This window comes from Hippopotamus amphibius, chromosome 12, assembly GCF_030028045.1.
Source record: "Hippopotamus amphibius kiboko isolate mHipAmp2 chromosome 12, mHipAmp2.hap2, whole genome shotgun sequence".
NCBI classification, from domain to species: domain Eukaryota; kingdom Metazoa; phylum Chordata; class Mammalia; order Artiodactyla; family Hippopotamidae; genus Hippopotamus; species Hippopotamus amphibius.
The window spans coordinates 53,004,176-53,022,185 of record NC_080197.1 but is presented as its reverse complement, the minus strand read 5'-3'; the positions used below and the strand labels follow the sequence as shown (position 1 = coordinate 53,022,185).

The following is an 18,010-nucleotide window of genomic DNA, read 5'->3' as shown; positions in this document are numbered from 1 at the left end:
CAAGTTAGTTAATTCCTCTTTTTGAGTTAAATTTCTGTGACTTGCAACTAAACTGTCGTTCCTAAATCATAAACCTACAGTGAGGGAGGGATGGATGAAGAAGAATTTTTAAAAAAGCCTTTGGACCCAGAATCTGATAACGGCTTAATGTGATTTCATAGCAACCCACTCAGAAACACATTATTCTACTTTAGATGAGGAAAGACATACTAACTGGCTAAGTGGCTTTCCCACAAGCAAGAGTGTTATGAAATTAAAATGTGAAAATCCAAATAGCTTTGCTTTGTTTGCGTCCAGTGAAACACACTGCACATAGTGTCCTGCCTTATGTTAAAAAAAAAAGTCATCAAATTAGACCCACTCTTTTTCAAGGCCTCACCACATCCTGTTTCAAATACTTTTCTTTCCTCTGTGCGGGATGAACTCAATGCTCTAGAGTATAGACAAGTACTGGACAATTCTGCTTTAACCTAACTGATGGTGGGGGTGACAGGAGGACTTTTGAGCACTGGCCATTTGATCATTCTTCCGTCTCCTAAAAAAAGATAGAATTAAAAAGCAGTCCCTATTGTTCCCGAGGTATGTTAATACAAGGCTTTTTATGTTCCATCCGAACAGATATTTTATAATTTAAATGGAAATATATAATGCCATCCAAAATTCATGACATTTCTCTTTTTGAAATATATGCATGCTTGCTCTTTAAATTTTGCCATTAGCAAATAAAAAAAGACTCTGTTCTTTGGGGCCACAAATAAAGGAAAAGCAGTTGCATTGCCCCAGGACACCTCGCTCCTATGAAGCAGTTACTGGTTATGCCCCTGGAGCTTCCCTGTGAGCCTACCCTCTCCTTTGCCTTTTCTTCTTGGTAGGAGTATAGACTGATCAGAGAAAAAGAAGAGAACAAAGGCTCCAGCAGCAGAGGGCTGAGAAACAAAGTGGCTAACATCTGACGGTTACATAATATTATCTTTGGTGGAAAATAAAAGGACTTGTTAAAAAAAAAAAAGAATTAGAGGGAAGGAAATATTTGTAAAACTTGATGCCAAAACACCACTAGTGGACCTTCAGGTCTTAGCTTAGATGATATTTAATTCATTTGTTCAAAAGTATTTATTTAGTATCTACCATGTACCTGCTGAACAAATCAAGCATGTTCCCTAGGGCCTCTGTGTATGGCTGTGCAGGTTAACTGTACCCAGTGAAGTTGTGCAGTGCACAACTTCCACTACTGGAGGTGGTGGTCCTCACTCTCAAGGGGATTATATCTAGTGACTTCTAGGTAGTCTTGCTTGAATTGTCACTTATCAGCCCCCCCCCACTAGAAAAAGTACTCCATAATACACCCAATCATAGCACTTTACCCACTTGTCTATAACTATGTCATCCTCTGTTAGACTGTAAACTCAGAGGGTACTGAGTTTGGGACTATTCTGTTTGTCCCCTTCCAGGGGCTAGGGATGCATCAGTGAATTAAACAGTCAAAAATCCCTGGCCTCTAGGGGCTCTTAGTCTAGAGGAGATAGTAAACAAGTTCAATATGCAGCATGTTTGATGGACATTCACACTATGGAAAAAAATCAAGTATGGAAGGGGTCTTTCTCCTCCCTTACTTTGGGGCTTTGCTCAGATGTCATCTTTTTTTATTTTGAGAGAGGAAACCTTTGGAGGTTAACAGTGAAGGAGAGATACTATCTTTCTAAAAAGAAAAACATTTAGGAATAGAACAGTAGGCACACTTAGCAAACAGTAAGGCAGTTATTAGCTCTCCACTTGGTCAGGAATCAGGCCACAGCGAATAAAGATTTATACAGAATATAGAGAATGATGGTCCAGCCTTTTTCCTCTAAAACTCTGACACTTTCAGATTCTTTCTGAACACATTTTAACAAACATCCTGGAGAATCCTCGCGTTCTAACCTGAGCTGGTTTTGTATTGTCGCAAAATAGGACTGCTCATCTTTTAGTACCAGCCTACAGACCTTTTTGTACCTGGCTGGGATGTCTGAGACTATGAGCTCGTTAAGCCTTTCCAACCCGCCCAACTTGAGAAAGTGTCCTTATCAGGAAATGACATCCCGGATATCAAGAGACTCCGCTACACTTGCCTCGAGGATAAGTATAAATGTATCTCTTCCTTCCGACTCTCTGGGCCTCGCTCCCTAATCTTTTGACAGCAGCCAAGGGAACATTTTCCTTCCAAGCACCTTCTCTCCTCCTTGGCGATCCGCCCGCGCCGCGCAGCCTTCTGGAAGCTGTAGGCCCCGGCGGCATTCTGCGCCAGAACTACAACTCCCGGCAGCCTTTATACCCCCGCTCCGCCCTCTTGGCGCATGGCCTGTCGGGAAGGGGCAGGTAGCGGGCGGGCGGGGTCCAATGGGTGCCGGCTCCGGAGGAGAGGGCGGAGGAGAGGAGGAAGGAGGCGGACTCTGGGCCCCGGCCCCATTCATTGCCGCGGCAGGCGGGGCGGCTGTCCAGTGTTTTATGAGGTATGGAGGCGCTAATCCCCGTTATCAACAAGCTCCAGGACGTCTTCAACACGGTGGGCGCCGACATCATCCAGCTGCCTCAGATCGTGGTGGTGGGAACTCAGGTGAGAGACGAGGGCAGCTTCCGCTCAGGCCAGAGCCCGGGGCGCGGGCCTGGACGGGGCTGCGGCTGCGCTAGCCCCTGGACGGCCGTCGCGGCCTGTGGGAGGAGGGCGCTGCGGCGCCTGGGAGCCGGGGGCTGCGCAGCCCCGCAGCCGGGTGTCCGGGGCCTGGCCGGGAGGCGAGGGGCGGAGCCGGCGCGGCGGTCCGGCGGGTCCCGTGGTGGGGCGGGGGAGGGACGGGCAGGCGCGCGGAACCCGAGTCCGCGGGGACCCGGCGCGGCTTCGCCCGCGGGCCTTGCTTCCAAGGGCACCTGGGGGACGCGCGGGGCCGTACGGGGCGCGGGGCCGGGGAGCCCCGTCTTGGCTGGGTTCCGGGTGGCGGGGTGTTTTATTTCTCTCCCTGCCTCGCTCAGAGGCTGCGGAGTCAGTTTTGGAACTGCGGGGTCGGGGCCGAGAAGGCCGCTACTGTGCACCAGCGTGTTTTCCTGCCGTGTAATCCAGGTTTCGAGAACACCGAAGCAGTTAGAACACAGAAAAACAAACAAACAAACACCCCCCTCCCCCCAGACCAACTTGTACTTGGAGTTTGTGGGTGTTAGGAAGCGATATCCAGTTTCTCTGCGTAGGCTGTAGTTTTTGTCTTCCGTGTAAATTGGGCATCAAGGTTCTCTGGTCTTTTCATTTTAGCATCTCCTATAGATAACACATTTTTATATGCAGAAATGTTGAAGAATAAATGGTTATTTCTAGAAGTGACAGAGAAGTATAAATTTCATTTTCTCTGCCTGCTGCTTTTCTTCGTTGAAGAGTAATCAACCGTAGGCCTTTTTTTTAATTAGAGTTCAGAGAAACGCATTTTAAGATTACTTAGTATATTGATTTTAAGTGCTTTCATTTTTTAATGATGTTTTTTATTGGAAAGGGGACGGTTTCCTCACTTCATATGAGGTTCATCGCTACATCTTGCTACAAAATTAAAGTGTAGGGTATAACTATTTTGAGAGGGAACTTAATGTTCAAAATATAATAAGAGTATGTCCAGACACTGGAAGCCTTGGAAACCGTAGACTTCTTGTCTAGGATGGGTGAGAGGGGCTTTAAAATAGTTAAAGCAATAGAAACTACTTCAGAAACGCATTTTCTTGATTGGCCATAGGATTGGTATAGATTCTGCTCAATCCTGCCTGCACATATTATGGTACTTCTACCTCTTAATATTTGTAATGGCTAGAGACTCTGGACCATCAACATAATAAATTATGAGAAATGTATTTTTTGAGTATATTTTGTTTACGGCTGTGTACCTCTTCCTAGTTCTTGAAACAGTCTGGGACAAGTAGTAGATACTCCATAAATACTTTGAGTAGCTAGATAGTATTTTTAAAACAGTGGGGCTTTTACCATCAAAACCGATACATTTTTGTAAGTAAAGTTAGAGGAGATGATACAAATTAAGTCTTCTCTGGTAGTAATTTGGAAGTGTTTCCTAGCTGTAAACCAGAAACTTTCCATGTACTTTTAAGAGAGTTCAATGCTTTTTAACCTTCATGAAGCAGTAAAAGAACCATAAGCTATAGTGTGTCAGCATGAATAGCTTAAAATCAAGAAGGATTTTTCTTACATGAAATAGAGTTTATTTCAGTGAGTAAAACCTGTTTACAAAATTGGGGAAGGGACAGGGTAGAAAAGTAAAGATCTCACCATTGTGAAAGCCATTAACTTATGCCAGCAAAAACCATCCTGGTAGTGATAGTTCTGTGCCACATTTGCATGTTGATGTTTGGAATTACTCAAAAGGGAAATATTCTGTTTTTAGACTGGATTTAATGAGGGGCATCTCCATTCATGTCCTTATTAGTTGAAATTCAGTGCTTTATTCAGGTACAGAAGAAATAAACAAGAATAGAAGCAATATTCCCCATGTTTTCCTCAATATGTTGGAAAAAAACCTCATCTTGATTTGAATACAAGTACACCACTACTTTGTCATGTAGGCCGTTTAATGTTGTGTAGCATGTATATATACAGCATCTCACATTCGTATTTAATGGAGTAGTGTACAGTGAATGAGTTTAAGGTGTAGTAAATGTTCTGTACATAGTTCAACTGGTAAACTTCTCAGTGGCAGTGATCATGTCTCTATGTTACATTTTATCTGTACTTTAAAATTCTGGGAACTTTTTATAACAGGGATTCTCAAACTTGAGTGTATAAAAGAATTACTTTGAAAATAAGTTTCCTGGACCCCATCCCCAGAGATTTTGATTTTATAAGTCTGGGGTGATCCAGACACCATAACTGATTCTGATGCAGATGGTTCATAGATCCTAATTTGAAAAGTATATTAGTGAGTCTTTGATTTTACAATGCATGAAACTGCAAAAGGCAGGGAAGCCTAGTATAAGAGCATACTGCTGTTCAAGTAGTATGTTGATTTTGGTGGCATTCTTGCTCCAAAGTATCAGCTTCCAGGCAACCTTTGCTGACCCCTAAATGTTTTAAACTTTAATTTCTTAAACTGCCCAAATAATACAATTCTGGGGCCCAGAGAGTTGGAGAAGTTGAAGAGAGATGTTTACAGCTGTCGATCATTCACAGTTTTTATGATTTAGGTAAATAAATTGCTTTCCTTTTTCTCTAGCTGAGATCCTCTGTGTGGGAAGAACGGAAAACAGGGAGAGAGAAGGTTGATACTTTTAGACCTTGGTGTACTTTGCAGGTGGAGAAGGAGATACGAATTCAGTGACATTTGTGACTCAACTTGGGAAATTTAATCACACTTTCTTAAGTTGAGAGTTGGAAGGGGGAGCACTCCAGGTATGTAATCCAAACCACAACCTAGTAGAGGAATCCCGATACAGATGACATTAACCTGAGACTCTGACTCAGTGCTGCTAGCATTGTGCTTTTTCACTTTGTCTTTTATTTTGGTTATTTCAGCACTCTACTTTCAATAATTTAGACAAATACAGAAGGAAAAGGAATCTTGGATATTATTTTATTTATTTATTTTTTGGAAAGAGAATAGAATCACTTATTATGAGCCTTAGAGTAAGAGGCCCCAAGAGCAACCACAGCCACACACACACTCACACTCATCTTCACACACACCCTCACAACTTGACATTTCTACTTCTACATAAAGTACCTAATAAAGTGTGTTTACTTTGAGAAACACGGATAATCTAACGTGACTTAAAATCAGTCACTTGCTATTCTTATTGGATACTAATAAATTCAATATATCCTATTAGAGATGGGCTTTAGGTAAAAAAGTTAGAAGTGTTTTCCTAAGAATTTCTCATTCATTTATTTGGATCTTGGGATTTTAAATGACCAATCTGTGAACCAACTGTTTAAATTTAACATTTAAAAAATTAAAATATAATTCATATAACATAAACCCCAGCATTATAAAGTGTTCAATTCAGTGGTTTTTAATATATTCACAAGGTTATGCAACCATCACTACTATCAAATTCCAGAACATTTTCATTACCCCAGAAGGAAACTCCATATCCATTAGCAGTCACTCCCTGTCTTGGCCCCACCCTTGGCAACCACTAATTTCTGTCTCTATTAACTTGCCTATTCTGGACATTTCATATAAATGGAATCATATAATATGTGGCCTTTTGTGCCTGGCTTCTTTTGCTCACTGTAATTTTTTTTTTTTAATTTTGTTTATTTGTTTATTGGCTGCTTCGGGTCATCATTGCTGCATGCGGGCTTTTCTCTCATTGTGGCGAGCAGGGGCTTAGTTGCTCCGCGACATGTGGGATCTTCCTGGACCAGGGCTCAGACCCATGTCCCCTGCATTGGCAGGTGGATTCTTAACCACTGCACCACCAGGGAAGTCCTGCTCAGTGTAATGTTTTTTAGGTTCATCCATGTTGTTACTTTTTATGGCTGAATAATATTCCCTTGTATAGGTATGCCACAGTTTGTTTATCCATTTATTAGTCAATGGACATTTGGGTTATTTCCACTTTTTGGCTATATTGAATGATGCTGCCATGAGCATTTGTTTACAGGTTTTTGTGTGAACATGTTTTCAGTGCTCTTGGATATGTATAGTTGACACTTGAGCAACATAGGTTTGACTGCATGGGTCCACTTATATGCAGATTTTTTTCAGTAAATACTGCAGTACTACACGATCTGTGGTTAGCTGAATCCGTGGATGTGGAACTGTGGCTACAGAGGGCCAACTGTATAGTTATATGCAGATTTTTGACTACACTGGGGTCAGTGCCTCTAACCACCTGTGCTGTTCAGGGATCATCTGTACCTAGGAGTAGAATTGCTGGTTCATTTGGTAACTCTTGTTTAACTTTTTAAGGAACTGCCACACTGTTTTCCACAGTGGCTGCACCATTTTACAAACCTCTGTCAGGTATATGAGGGTTTCAGTTTCTCAGCACCCTCACCAACTCTTGTTATTGTCTTTTTTAGAAAGTGCTAAATCATTCTGGAATTGTTTATTTTAAAAAAAGCACACACTCACAGCCCCTCCTGCATTCTGCAGCACTGTTATCTACATTTTCTTAGCTCCTTCTGAAATCTTGCTTTCTCCTGCCTGGTATTCCTACATTTGTCTTGTGTTTGCAGAGGTGATGGCTTTATTAAGTTTGGTAATTTGGTGCCAAATATTGATCTTAGTTTCATTCCTTCGGTGTTTTCTTGTGAGTACTCTTAAGTAAACTTAGGTTTTCCCCTTTCCTTTTGTTTTCCTAGTTTTTGTGTGTAAATCATGTGCTGCTTATATATTTTTTTAAAGCACTGAGGTGAAATTTATATAACATAAAAATTAGCCATTTTAAAGTGTACAATTCCATGGCATTTAGCACACTCATAATGTTGTGCAACCACCACCTCTGTCTAGGTCCAAAACATTTTCATCACCCCAGAGAAAACTCTGTATCCATTAAGCAGTCATTTTGTAATTCTCCTTCCCCCTAGTCCCTGGCAACCACTAATCTTCTTTGCTTCTTTATAGATTTACCTGTTCTGAGTATTTTATAGAGACAGAATCATACAATATGTGGCCATTTATGTTTGGCTTCTTTCACTTAGTATAACATGGTTCTTTCGTACTGTGGCATGCATTAGTACTTTCTTTTAATTGCTGACGAATTTTCTGTTGTGCATATGTACATACCATGTTTTATCGTTTCTCTGTTGATGGATATTTGGATTGTTTCTGTATTTGGGTTGTTGTGAGTAGTGCTGCTGTAAATATTTGTGTACAAGTATTTGAATACCTGTTTTCGGGTCTTTTGGGTGTATAACTACAAGTGAAATGCTGGGTCATATGGCAATTCTATGTTTAACTTTTTGAGGAACCACGAGACTGTTTTTCATGGTGACTGGACCATTTTATATTCCCACCAGCAACATACTAGGGTTCCAGTTCTTTATATCCTTGTCAAAACTTGTTATTGTGTTTTTTATTATAGCTCTCCTGATGAGGGTGTGAAGTGGTATCTCATTGTGGTTTTGATTTGCATTTCCCTGATGACTAACGATGTGAGTATCTTTTTAGGAGCTTGTTGGGGTCTGTCTTTTTATTGTTGAGTTGTAAGAGTTCTTTATATATTTTGGATACCAGACCATGATCAGTATATGATTTGCACGTATTCTCTCCCATTCTGTAGGTTGTCTTTTTACTTTCATGATTGTGTCCTTTGATGCACAAAAGTTTTAAATTTTGATGAAGTCCAGTTTATCTGTTTTTTTTTTTTCTTTTGTTGCTTCTGATTTTGGTATCTTGTCTAATACATTGTCACATCCAAGGTCATGAAAATTTATTATTATTATTTTGTGTTTTCTTCTAGTTTCAGCTCTTATATTTAGGGTTTTGATCCGTTTTGAGGAAATTTTTGTCTTTGGTATGAGGTAGGGGTTCACCTTCTTTTCTATGTGCCTGTCCAGTTGATCCAGTGCTGTTTGTTGGAAACTGTTCTTTCCCCCATTGAGTGGTCTTGGCACTGTTGTTGAAAATCAACTGACCATAGGTATATGGGTTTATTTCTGGACTCTCAGTTATTTTCCATTAGTCTATAGGTCTGTTCTTATGCTGGTTCTACACACAGTTTTTATTTTTATTTTTATAAATTTATTTATTTATTTAAGTTTTGGCTGCATTGATTCTTTGTTGCTGCACGCAGGCTTTCTCTAGTTGTGGAGAGTAGGGGCTACTCATTGCAGTGGCTTCTCTTGTGGTGAAGCACTAGCTCTAGGCTCGCGGGCTTCAGTAGTTGCAGCACACGGGCTCAGTAGTCGTGGCTTTCGAGCTCTAGAGCGCAGGCTCAGTAGTTGTGGTGCACAGGCTTAGTTGCTCCACGGCATGTGGGATCTTTCTGGACCAGGGATCAAACGTGTGTCCCTTGCATTGGTAGGTGGATTCTTAACCACTGCGCCACCAGGGAAGTCCCCACACACAGTTTTGATTACTGTAGCTTTGTAGTGTCTTTTGAAACCAGAGAGTATGAGCCTACCAACTTTGTTCTTTTTTTTTTCAAGATTGTTTTTGCCATTAGGAGACCCTTGCCATTCATTCCATAGCAGGTATTTCCAATTTCTGCAAAAAGTTATTTCCATTTCTGCAAAGAGGTTGTTGGGATTTTGATAGGGATTGTGTTGAATCTGTACATTGCTTTGGGGAGTATTGCCATCTAAATATTAAATCAGATCTAGAATTCTTGGATGATAGTTTTTTATTTTTATTTATCTTTTTCCTTTCAGATCTTTAAATAAGCCTCTGGCTTCCAAGATTTCTGGTGAGAAATCTATTGTTATTTTAGTCTTGTTGAGATCTCTTGTATTTGAATTGATTCTGTGCTTCTCTCTTGCTGCTTTCAGTGTTTGTCTTTGTCTTTCAATAGTTTGATAGAGATCCATGTGGATCTCTTTGTGTTTATTCTGTGTAGTGGAGTTCATTGAGTTCTTTAATATGTAAATTCATGTCATTCCCCATGTTTTCCTGCTTTTATGGAAAAAGTGGGGATTTTTATGGATATTACTTTTGCTTTTCAGGTATCTGAACCTCACTCTTCATTTCTGTTCCAGAGAGCACTGGGCCTGTATTTTATAACCAAGAAAAAATTTCTCCCTAAGGACTGTTAAGTCTTTAGTATTTTAGCAAGTTTGGATCCTGGATAATTGAAGTGGTTTAAATTTTAGATTTTGCCAGTAGGTGGAGTGTTTGAGCTATGCAGTAAAAACAGGTTTATTTAAAATACCGTAAAGTTAATATTTCTAAGGATATTCTGAAATATTCTATTCAAAATAAATAAGACAAATATTAAGCAAATCTTCAATAAATCTAAAACTACTTCAAAATAAAAAGTTAAAAAATTAAGAAATGTATGTCTTTATCTGTTATATTAATATCAAAATACATAATTGAGAGGTCTGCTTTATACAATGAAAAGTAAAAACTTAGAAGTTAAAAACTGAATCATGGGACTTCCCTGGTGGTCCAGTGGGTAAGACCCTCTGCTCTCAATGCAGGGGGCCTGGGTTTGATACCTGGTTGGGGAACTAGATCCCATGCATGCCCCTACTAAGGGCCCCCATGCTGCAACTAAGACCTGGAGCAGACAAAATAAATAATACTTAAATATTAAGCAAACAAACAAAAACTGAATCAGGACTAAATATTTACAATAATCTCATTTTAATTGCAGCCAAAAGAATACAGCTCCCTGTTCCCAATTGATTTTAGTTATCAGAAAGAGCTAAAAATATGACAAAAACGTTAAGGCTCCATCCCAGAATATAAATTCAGAACACTATAAATCTCAACACAGTGCAATTTGGAAGAAACTAAAAGATGACACTGAGACCATACACAGAGATTTTTAGCCCCTAAATATACAGAATATTGAATCAATTTTGGGAGGATGTAGAGATGAAAAAAGCAGATGACGTTTCAGAGCCCTATTTTCAGAGCAAGCCAGCTGTGACTTTTGCCACTTTGGAACTCCATTGTAATTTTGATAGGGATTGTATTGAATTTTTAGATTGCTTTGGGTAGTATGGACATTTTAACAATTTTGATTCTTTCAATCCATGAACACAATATCTTTCCATATATTTTTGAAATTGTAGTGTTCTGTAGTTTTCAGTGTACAGGTCTTGGTTAACCTTCTTGGTTAAATTTATCCTTAGGTATTTTATTCTTTTGATACAGTTGTAAATGGTATAATTTTTTTAATTTCCCTTTTTGATAGTTTGTTATCATGGTATAGAAACACAACCTTTTTTTTTTTTTTTTTTTAACAGACAATAAACTGCATATATTTAGAGTGTACAATTTGGTATCCCAATCTCCCAATTCATTCCCCCCCAACCCTCCCCGCTTTCCCCACTTGGTGTCCATATGTTTGTTCTCTACATCTGTGTCTCTAGTTCTGCCTTGCAAACTGGTTGATTTGTACCATTTTTCTATAGTCCACATATATGTGTTAATATATGATATTTGTTTTTTCTCTTTCTGACTCACTTCACTCTGTATGACAGTCTCTAGGTCCATCCATGTCTCTACAAATGTCCCAGTTTCATTGCTTTTTACAGCTGAGTAATATTCCATTGTATATATGTACTACATCTTCTTTATCCATTCATCTGTTGATGGACATTTAGGTTGCTTCCATGACCTGCCTCTTGTAAATAGTGCTGCAGTGAACATTGGGGTGCATATGTCTTTTTGAATGATGGTGTTCTCAGGGTATATGCCCAGCAGTGGGATTGCTGGATCATATGGTAACTCTATTTTTAGTTTTTCAGGGAACCTCCATACTGTTTTCCATAGTGGCTGTATCAATTTAAATTCCCACCAACAGTGCAAGAGCATTCCCTTTTCTCCACACCCTCTTGAGCATTTACTGTTTGCAGATTTTCTGATGATGCCCATTGTCACTGATGTGAGGTGATGCCTCATTGTAGTTTTGGTTTGCATTTCTCTAATAAGTAGTGATGTTGAGCAGCTTTTCATGTGCCTCTTGGCCATCTGTATGTCTTCTTTGGAGAAATGCCTGTTTAGGTCTTCTGCCCATTTCTTGATTGGGTTGTTTGTTTTTTTTTGATATTGAGCTCAATGAACTGTTTATATATTTTGGAGATTAATCCTTTGTCTGTTGATTCGTTTGCAAATATTTTCTCTCATTCTGAGGGTTGTCTTTTCGTCTTGCTTATAGTTTCCTTTGCTGTGCAGAAGCTTTGAAGTTTCATTAGGTCCCACTTATTTACTTTTGTTTTTATTTCCATTACTCAAGGGGCTGGATCAAAAAAGATCTCGCTGGGATTTATGTCGAAGAGTGTTCTTCCTATGTTTTTCTCTAGGAGTTTTATAGTGTCTGGCCTTACATTTAAGTCTTTAATCCATTTTGAGCTTATTTTTGTGTATGGTGTTAGGAAGTGTTCTAATTTCATTCTTTTACATGTAGCTGTCCAGGTTTCCCAGCACCATTTATTGAAGAGGCTGCCTTTTCTCCATTGTATATCCTTGCCTCCTTTGTCATAGATTAGTTGACCATAGTTTATCTCTGGGCTTTCTATCCTATTCCATGGATCTGTATTTCTGTTTTTGTGCCAGTACCATACTGTCTTGATCACTGTAGCCTTGTAGTTTAGCCTGAAGTCAGGAAGCCAGATTCCACCAACTCCGTCTTTCCTTCTCAAGATTGCTTTGGCTATTCGGGGTCTTTTGTGTTTCCATACAAATTGTAAGATTTCTTGCTTTAGTTCTGTGAAAAATGCCATTGGTAATTTGATCGGGATTGCATTGAATCTGTAAATTGCTTTTGGTAGTATAGTCATTTTCACAATGTTGATTCTTCCATTCCATGAACATGGTATGTCCCTCCATGTGTTTGTGTTGTCTTTGATTTCTTTCATTAGTGTCTTATAGTTTCTGAGTACAGGTCTTTTATCTCCTTGGTTAGGTTTATTCCTAGGTATTTTATTCTTTTTGTTGCAATGGTGAATGGGATTGTTTCCTTAATTTCTCTTTCTGCTCTTTCATTGTGAGTGTACAGAGATGCAAGAGATTTCTGTGTGTTAATTTTGTATCCTGCAACTTTACCAAATTCATTGATGAACTCAAGTAGTTTTCTGGTGGCATCTTAGGATTTTCTGTGTATAGTATCATGTCATCTGCGAAAAGTGACAGTTTTACTTCTTCTTTTCCAATTTGGACTCCTTTAATTTCTTTTTCTTCTCTGATTGCTGTGGCAAGGACTTCCGAAACTATGTTGAATAGTAGCGGTGAGAGTGGACATCCTTGTCTTGTTCCTGATCTTAGAGGGAATGCTTCCAGTTTTCCACCATTGAGAATGATGTTTGCTGTGGGTTTGTCATATATGGCCTTTATTATGTTGATGTAGGTTCCCTCTTTTACTCACTTTGTTGAGAGGTTTTTTTTTTATCATGAATGGGTGTTGAATTTTGTCAGATGCAGTTCCTGTATCTATTGAGATAATCATCTGATTTTTATTTTTCATTTTGTTACTGTGGTGTATAACATTCATTTGCAGATGTTGAACCATCCTTTGCATCCCTGGAGTAAATCCCAGTTGATCATGGTGTATGAGCCTTTTAATGTATTGTATTCAGTTCACTGTAATTTTGTTGAGGATTTTTGCATCTATGTTCATGAGGGATATTGGCCTGTAATTTTTTTTTCTTGTGGTGTCCTGTTCTGGTTTAGGTATCAGGGTAATGCTGCCCTTGTAAGATGAGTTGGCATTGTTCCCTCCTCTTCTTTTTTTTGAAGAGTTTGGGAAGGAGTAGTGTAAATTCTTCTTTGAGTGTTTGAATTCACCAGTGAAGCTCTCTGTTCCTAGACTTGTGTTGGGTGGTTTTAATTACTGATTCAATCTCCTTACTAGTAATTGGTATGTTTAGATTTTCTTTTTCTTCACGAATCGGTCTTGGTAGGTTGTATGATAGGAATTTGTTTTGTCCAACTTTTTGGTGTATAATTTTTCTTTTTTTTCTTTTTAATAAATTTATTTATTTAATTATTTATTGGCTGCTTTGGATCTTCATTGCTGCACATGGGCTTTCTCTAGTTGTGGTGAGAGGGGGCTATTCTTCATTGTGGTATGTGGGCTCCTCATTGTGGTGGCTTCTCTTGTTGTGGAGCATGGGCTCTAGGCACACAGGCTTCAGTATTTGTGGCACATGGGCTCAGTAGTTGTGGTTCATGGGCTCTAGAGTGCAGGCTCAGTAGTTGTGGCACACAGGCTTAGTTGCTCCGTGGCACGTGGGATCTTCCTGGAGCAGGAGTCAAACCTGTGTCCCTTGCATTGACAGGTGGATTCTTTTTTTTTTAATATAAGTTTATTTATTTATTTGATTGATTGATTGGCTGGGTTGGGTCTTCGTTGCTGCACACGGGCTTTCTCTGGTTGCGGCGAGCGAGGGCTACTCTTCATTGTGGTGCACAGGCTTCTCATTGCCGTGGCTTCTCTTGTTGCAGAGCATGGGCTCTAGACACGTGGGCTTCAGTAGTTGCAGCATGTGGGCTCAACAGTTGTTGCTCATGGGCTTTGCTGCTCTGCAGCATGTGGGATCTTCCTGGAGCAGGGAGCAAACCCATGTCCCCTGCATTGACAGGTGGATTCTTAACCACTGCGCCACCTAGGAGGTCCCTGATATATAATTTTTCATACCAGTTTCTCATGATCTTTTGTATTTCTGTAGTATGTTGTGACCTGTCTTTCATTTCTCATTTTATTTATGTGAGTCCTCTTGCTTTTATCCTTAGTGAGTCTAACTAAATGTATGTCCATTTTGTTTATTATTTTAAAGAACAAGCTCTTAGTTTCATCAATCTTTTCTTTTTTTTTAGTCTCTATTTCAATAGTATCAGATCTGATCTTTGATATATCTTTACTACTAAGTTTGGGCTTGCTTTGCTTGTATTTCAATAGTTCCTTGAGATGTAAAGTTAGGTTATTTGAGATCTTTCTTGTTTCTAAATATAGACACATATTGCTGTGAACTTCGTTCTAAAAACTGCTTTTGCTGCATTCCATAAGTTCTGGTATATGATATTTCTATTTTCATTTGTCTCAAGATATTTTTTTGATTTCTCTTTTGACTTCTTTCGTCCATTGGTTATTTAGTAGCATATTGTTTAGTCTCCACAGTTTGTGAATTTTCCATTTTTCTTCTTCTTTTTATTTGTTTTATTTTAAAGCTCTTTATTGGAATATAATTGCTTTACACTGTTGTGCCAGTTTTTGAGGTACACCATAGTGAATCAGCTGTATTTATACATATATCCCCCAGTTTTCTTCTTGCCATTGATTTCTAGTTTCATACCATGATGGTTGGAAAAGATGCTTTATACAATTTCAGTCTTCTTAAATTTATTAAGACTTGTCCTGTGGCCTAACATATGATGTATGCTAAAGAACGTTCTATGTGTGCTTGAGAAGAATGTGTATTCTGTTGCTTTTGGATGGAATGTTCTGTATATGTATAGTCCATCTGGTCTAACATGTCATTTAAGGCCTGTGTTGATTGGTTTTATATCTGCATGAGCTGTGAAAGTGGGGTGTTAAAGTCTCCTACTCTTACTGTATTGCTGTGTATTTCTCCTTATACTCCTGTGAATATTTGCTTTATATATTTTGTGCTCCTATATCACATGCACAGATATTTACAAGTGTTATATTCTCTTGTTTGATTGACCCCTTTATCATTATATAATTCCTTTTTTTCTCGTAATGTGGTTTTTGTTTTAAAGTCTATTTTGTCTGATGTAAGTATGGGCACCCAAGCTTTCTTTGGTTTTCATTTGAAGAGGAAATCTTTTTCCATCCTTTCACTTTACTTCTTACATATGAAGTGAGTCTCTTGTATGCTGTGTATAGATGGGTCTTTTTTTTTTTTAATCCTTTCAGGCACTCTCTATATCTTTTTTATTTGGAGAATTTAGCCCATTTACCTTTAAAGTAATTTTTGATAGGTATGTAAATACTTATTGCCACTTTGTTAATTGTTTTCTGGCTATTTTATAATTCCTTTGTTTTTTTCTTCTCTTATTCTCTTTCTTTATGATTTGATGATTTTCTTTAGTAGTATGTTTAGATTCCTTTTCTTTGTCTCCTACATTTCTACTATAGGTTTTTGGTTTGTGATTACCATGAAGCTTACTTAAAACAGCTTTTATTTATAACAGTCTATTTTAAGTTGATAACATCAGTGTAGCACATTCTAGAACTCTACATTTTTACTCCTCTATCTTGTATGTTTTATGTTTTTGATGTTATAGCTTATATCTTTTTAATCTTGTGTATTTATTAACAAGTTATTGCAATTACAATTATTTTTACTACTTTTGTCTTTTACTCTTCATACTAGATTTATGTCATTAACCTACTATCTTTACATTAGATTATTCTGAATTTTACTACATATTCACCTTTACCAGTGAAATTTACACTTTAATGTTTGTCTGTTACTAATTAGCTCCCTTTCATTTCAGCTTAAAGGAATCCCTTTAACATTTCTAGTGGTGATGAACTCCTTCAGCTTTTGCTTGTCTGGAAAACTCTTCTCTCTCCTGTCATAGTGAAGGACAGCTTTGTTGGGTAGAGATTTCTTTGGTGGCAGTTTTTGACTTTCAGCATGTTAAGCATGTCATGTCACTCACTCCCTTCTGGCCTGCAGTGTTTCTGTTCAGAAATCTGCTGATGGTTTTATGGAGGATTTTCCTTATACATAACAAGTTGTTCTTCTGTTGCTGCTTTTAAAATTCTCTCCTTGTCTTTAACTTTTGACATTTTAATTATAAATGGTTTGGATCTCTTTGGGTTCATCTTATTTGGAACTCTCTGAACTTCCTGGATCTGAATGTCTGTTATCTTCCCCAGGTTAGGGAGGTTTTCAGCTGTTATTTCTTCAAGTAAGTATTCTGGTTCTTTCTTTTTCTTCTTCTAAACCTCCTATAATGTGAGTGTTGGTCCACTTGATATTGTCATGTAAGCCCCTATAACTGTGTTTTTACTGCTGAGTTTCACTGAGTTTCAGTGCCCTGCTTTATGTGGTCTGCTGTTGAACCTCTGTTTGGTACTTTCTTGTATTTTCTATCTTTCTCTTGAAAGTCTCTCTTTGCTCATCCATTTTTCTGAACTTCTTTTGCATTTTTTATAACTGTTAATTTGAATTTTACCAGATATATTACTTATCTCTATTTCATTCAGGATTTTTCCTGAAGTTTTATCTTGTTCTTTTGTTAGGAACATATTCCTCTGTTTCTTTATTTTCCTTGACCCTCTGTTGGTTTGTATGCTTTAGAATAAACAGCCACCTCTACAAGTCTTGAATGAATGGTTTTGTGCAGGAGATTAATCTTATTGTTCAACCCTGCCCTAGATCTTGGTTGTCTCTCAAGCGTTTGTGATTGTCCAGAAAACCTACCTTATTCTTTTTTTTTTTTTAATTTTAAAATTTTATTAATTTATTATTTTTTTTGGGGGGGTACACCAAGTTCAATCATCTGTTTTTATACACATATCCCCGTATTCCCTCCCTCCCTCAACTCCCCCCTCACCCTCCCTCGAGTCCCCCCCACCCTCCCCGTCCCAGTCCTCTAAGGCATCTTTTTTTTTTTTTTTTTGGCACACGGGCTTAGTTGCTCCGCGGCATGTGGGATCTTCCTGGAGCTGGGATCGAACCCATGAACTCTGCATTGGCAGGCGGATTCTTAACCACTGCGCCACCTAGGAAGCCCCTCTCTAAGGCATCTTCCATCGTCGAGTTGAACTCCCTTTGTTATACAACAACTTCCCGTGGGCTATCTATTTTACAGTTGGTAGTATATATATGTCTGTGTTATTCTCTCGCCTCGTCTCAGCTTCCCTTTCACCCCCTGCCGCCTCCCAAACCTCGAGTTCTCCAGTCCATTCTCTGCATCTGCGTCCTTGTTCTTGTCACTGAGTTCATCAGTACCATTTTTAGATTCCGTATATGTGAGTTAGCGTACAATATTTGTCTTTCTCTTTCTGACTTACTTCACTCTGTATGACAGACTGTAGGTCTATCCACCTCATTACATATAGCTCCATCTCATCCCTTTTTATAGCTGAGTAATATTCCATTGTATATATATGCCACATCTTCTTTATCCATTCATTTGTTGATGGGCATTTAGGTTGCTTCCATGTCCTGGCTATTGTAAATAGTGCTGCAATAAACATTATGGTACAAGTTTCTTTTGGGATTATGGTTTTCTTTGGGTATATGCCAAGGAGTGGGATTACTGGATCATATGGTAGTTCTATTTGTAGTTTTTTAAGGAACTTCCAAATTGTTTTCCATAGTGGCTGTACCAACTTACAGTCCCACCAACAGTGCAGGAGAGTTCCCTTTTGTCCACACCCTCTCCAACATTTGTTGTTT

General features: G+C 38.7%; 1 protein-coding gene across 14 annotated transcripts in view; it reads left to right on the top strand.

Annotated features, from left to right (window-relative positions):
• The first annotated feature begins 2,383 nt into the window (after positions 1-2,383).
• The window catches only part of DNM1L (dynamin 1 like), a 61,452-nt gene continuing 45,825 nt past the window's right edge, over positions 2,384-18,010 (top strand). For 6 of the 14 annotated variants that reach the window (XM_057703651.1, XM_057703645.1, XM_057703644.1 and 3 more), the window contains exon 1: positions 2,398-2,593. In XM_057703651.1, the coding sequence (XP_057559634.1) occupies positions 2,492-2,593 (102 nt within the window). In that variant the 5' untranslated portion in view covers positions 2,398-2,491. Of the gene's footprint in view, positions 2,594-5,231; positions 5,408-8,049; positions 8,120-18,010 lie in introns of all 14 variants that reach the window. The other 8 variants (XM_057703649.1, XM_057703643.1, XM_057703642.1 and 5 more) reach the window with 6 other exon arrangements.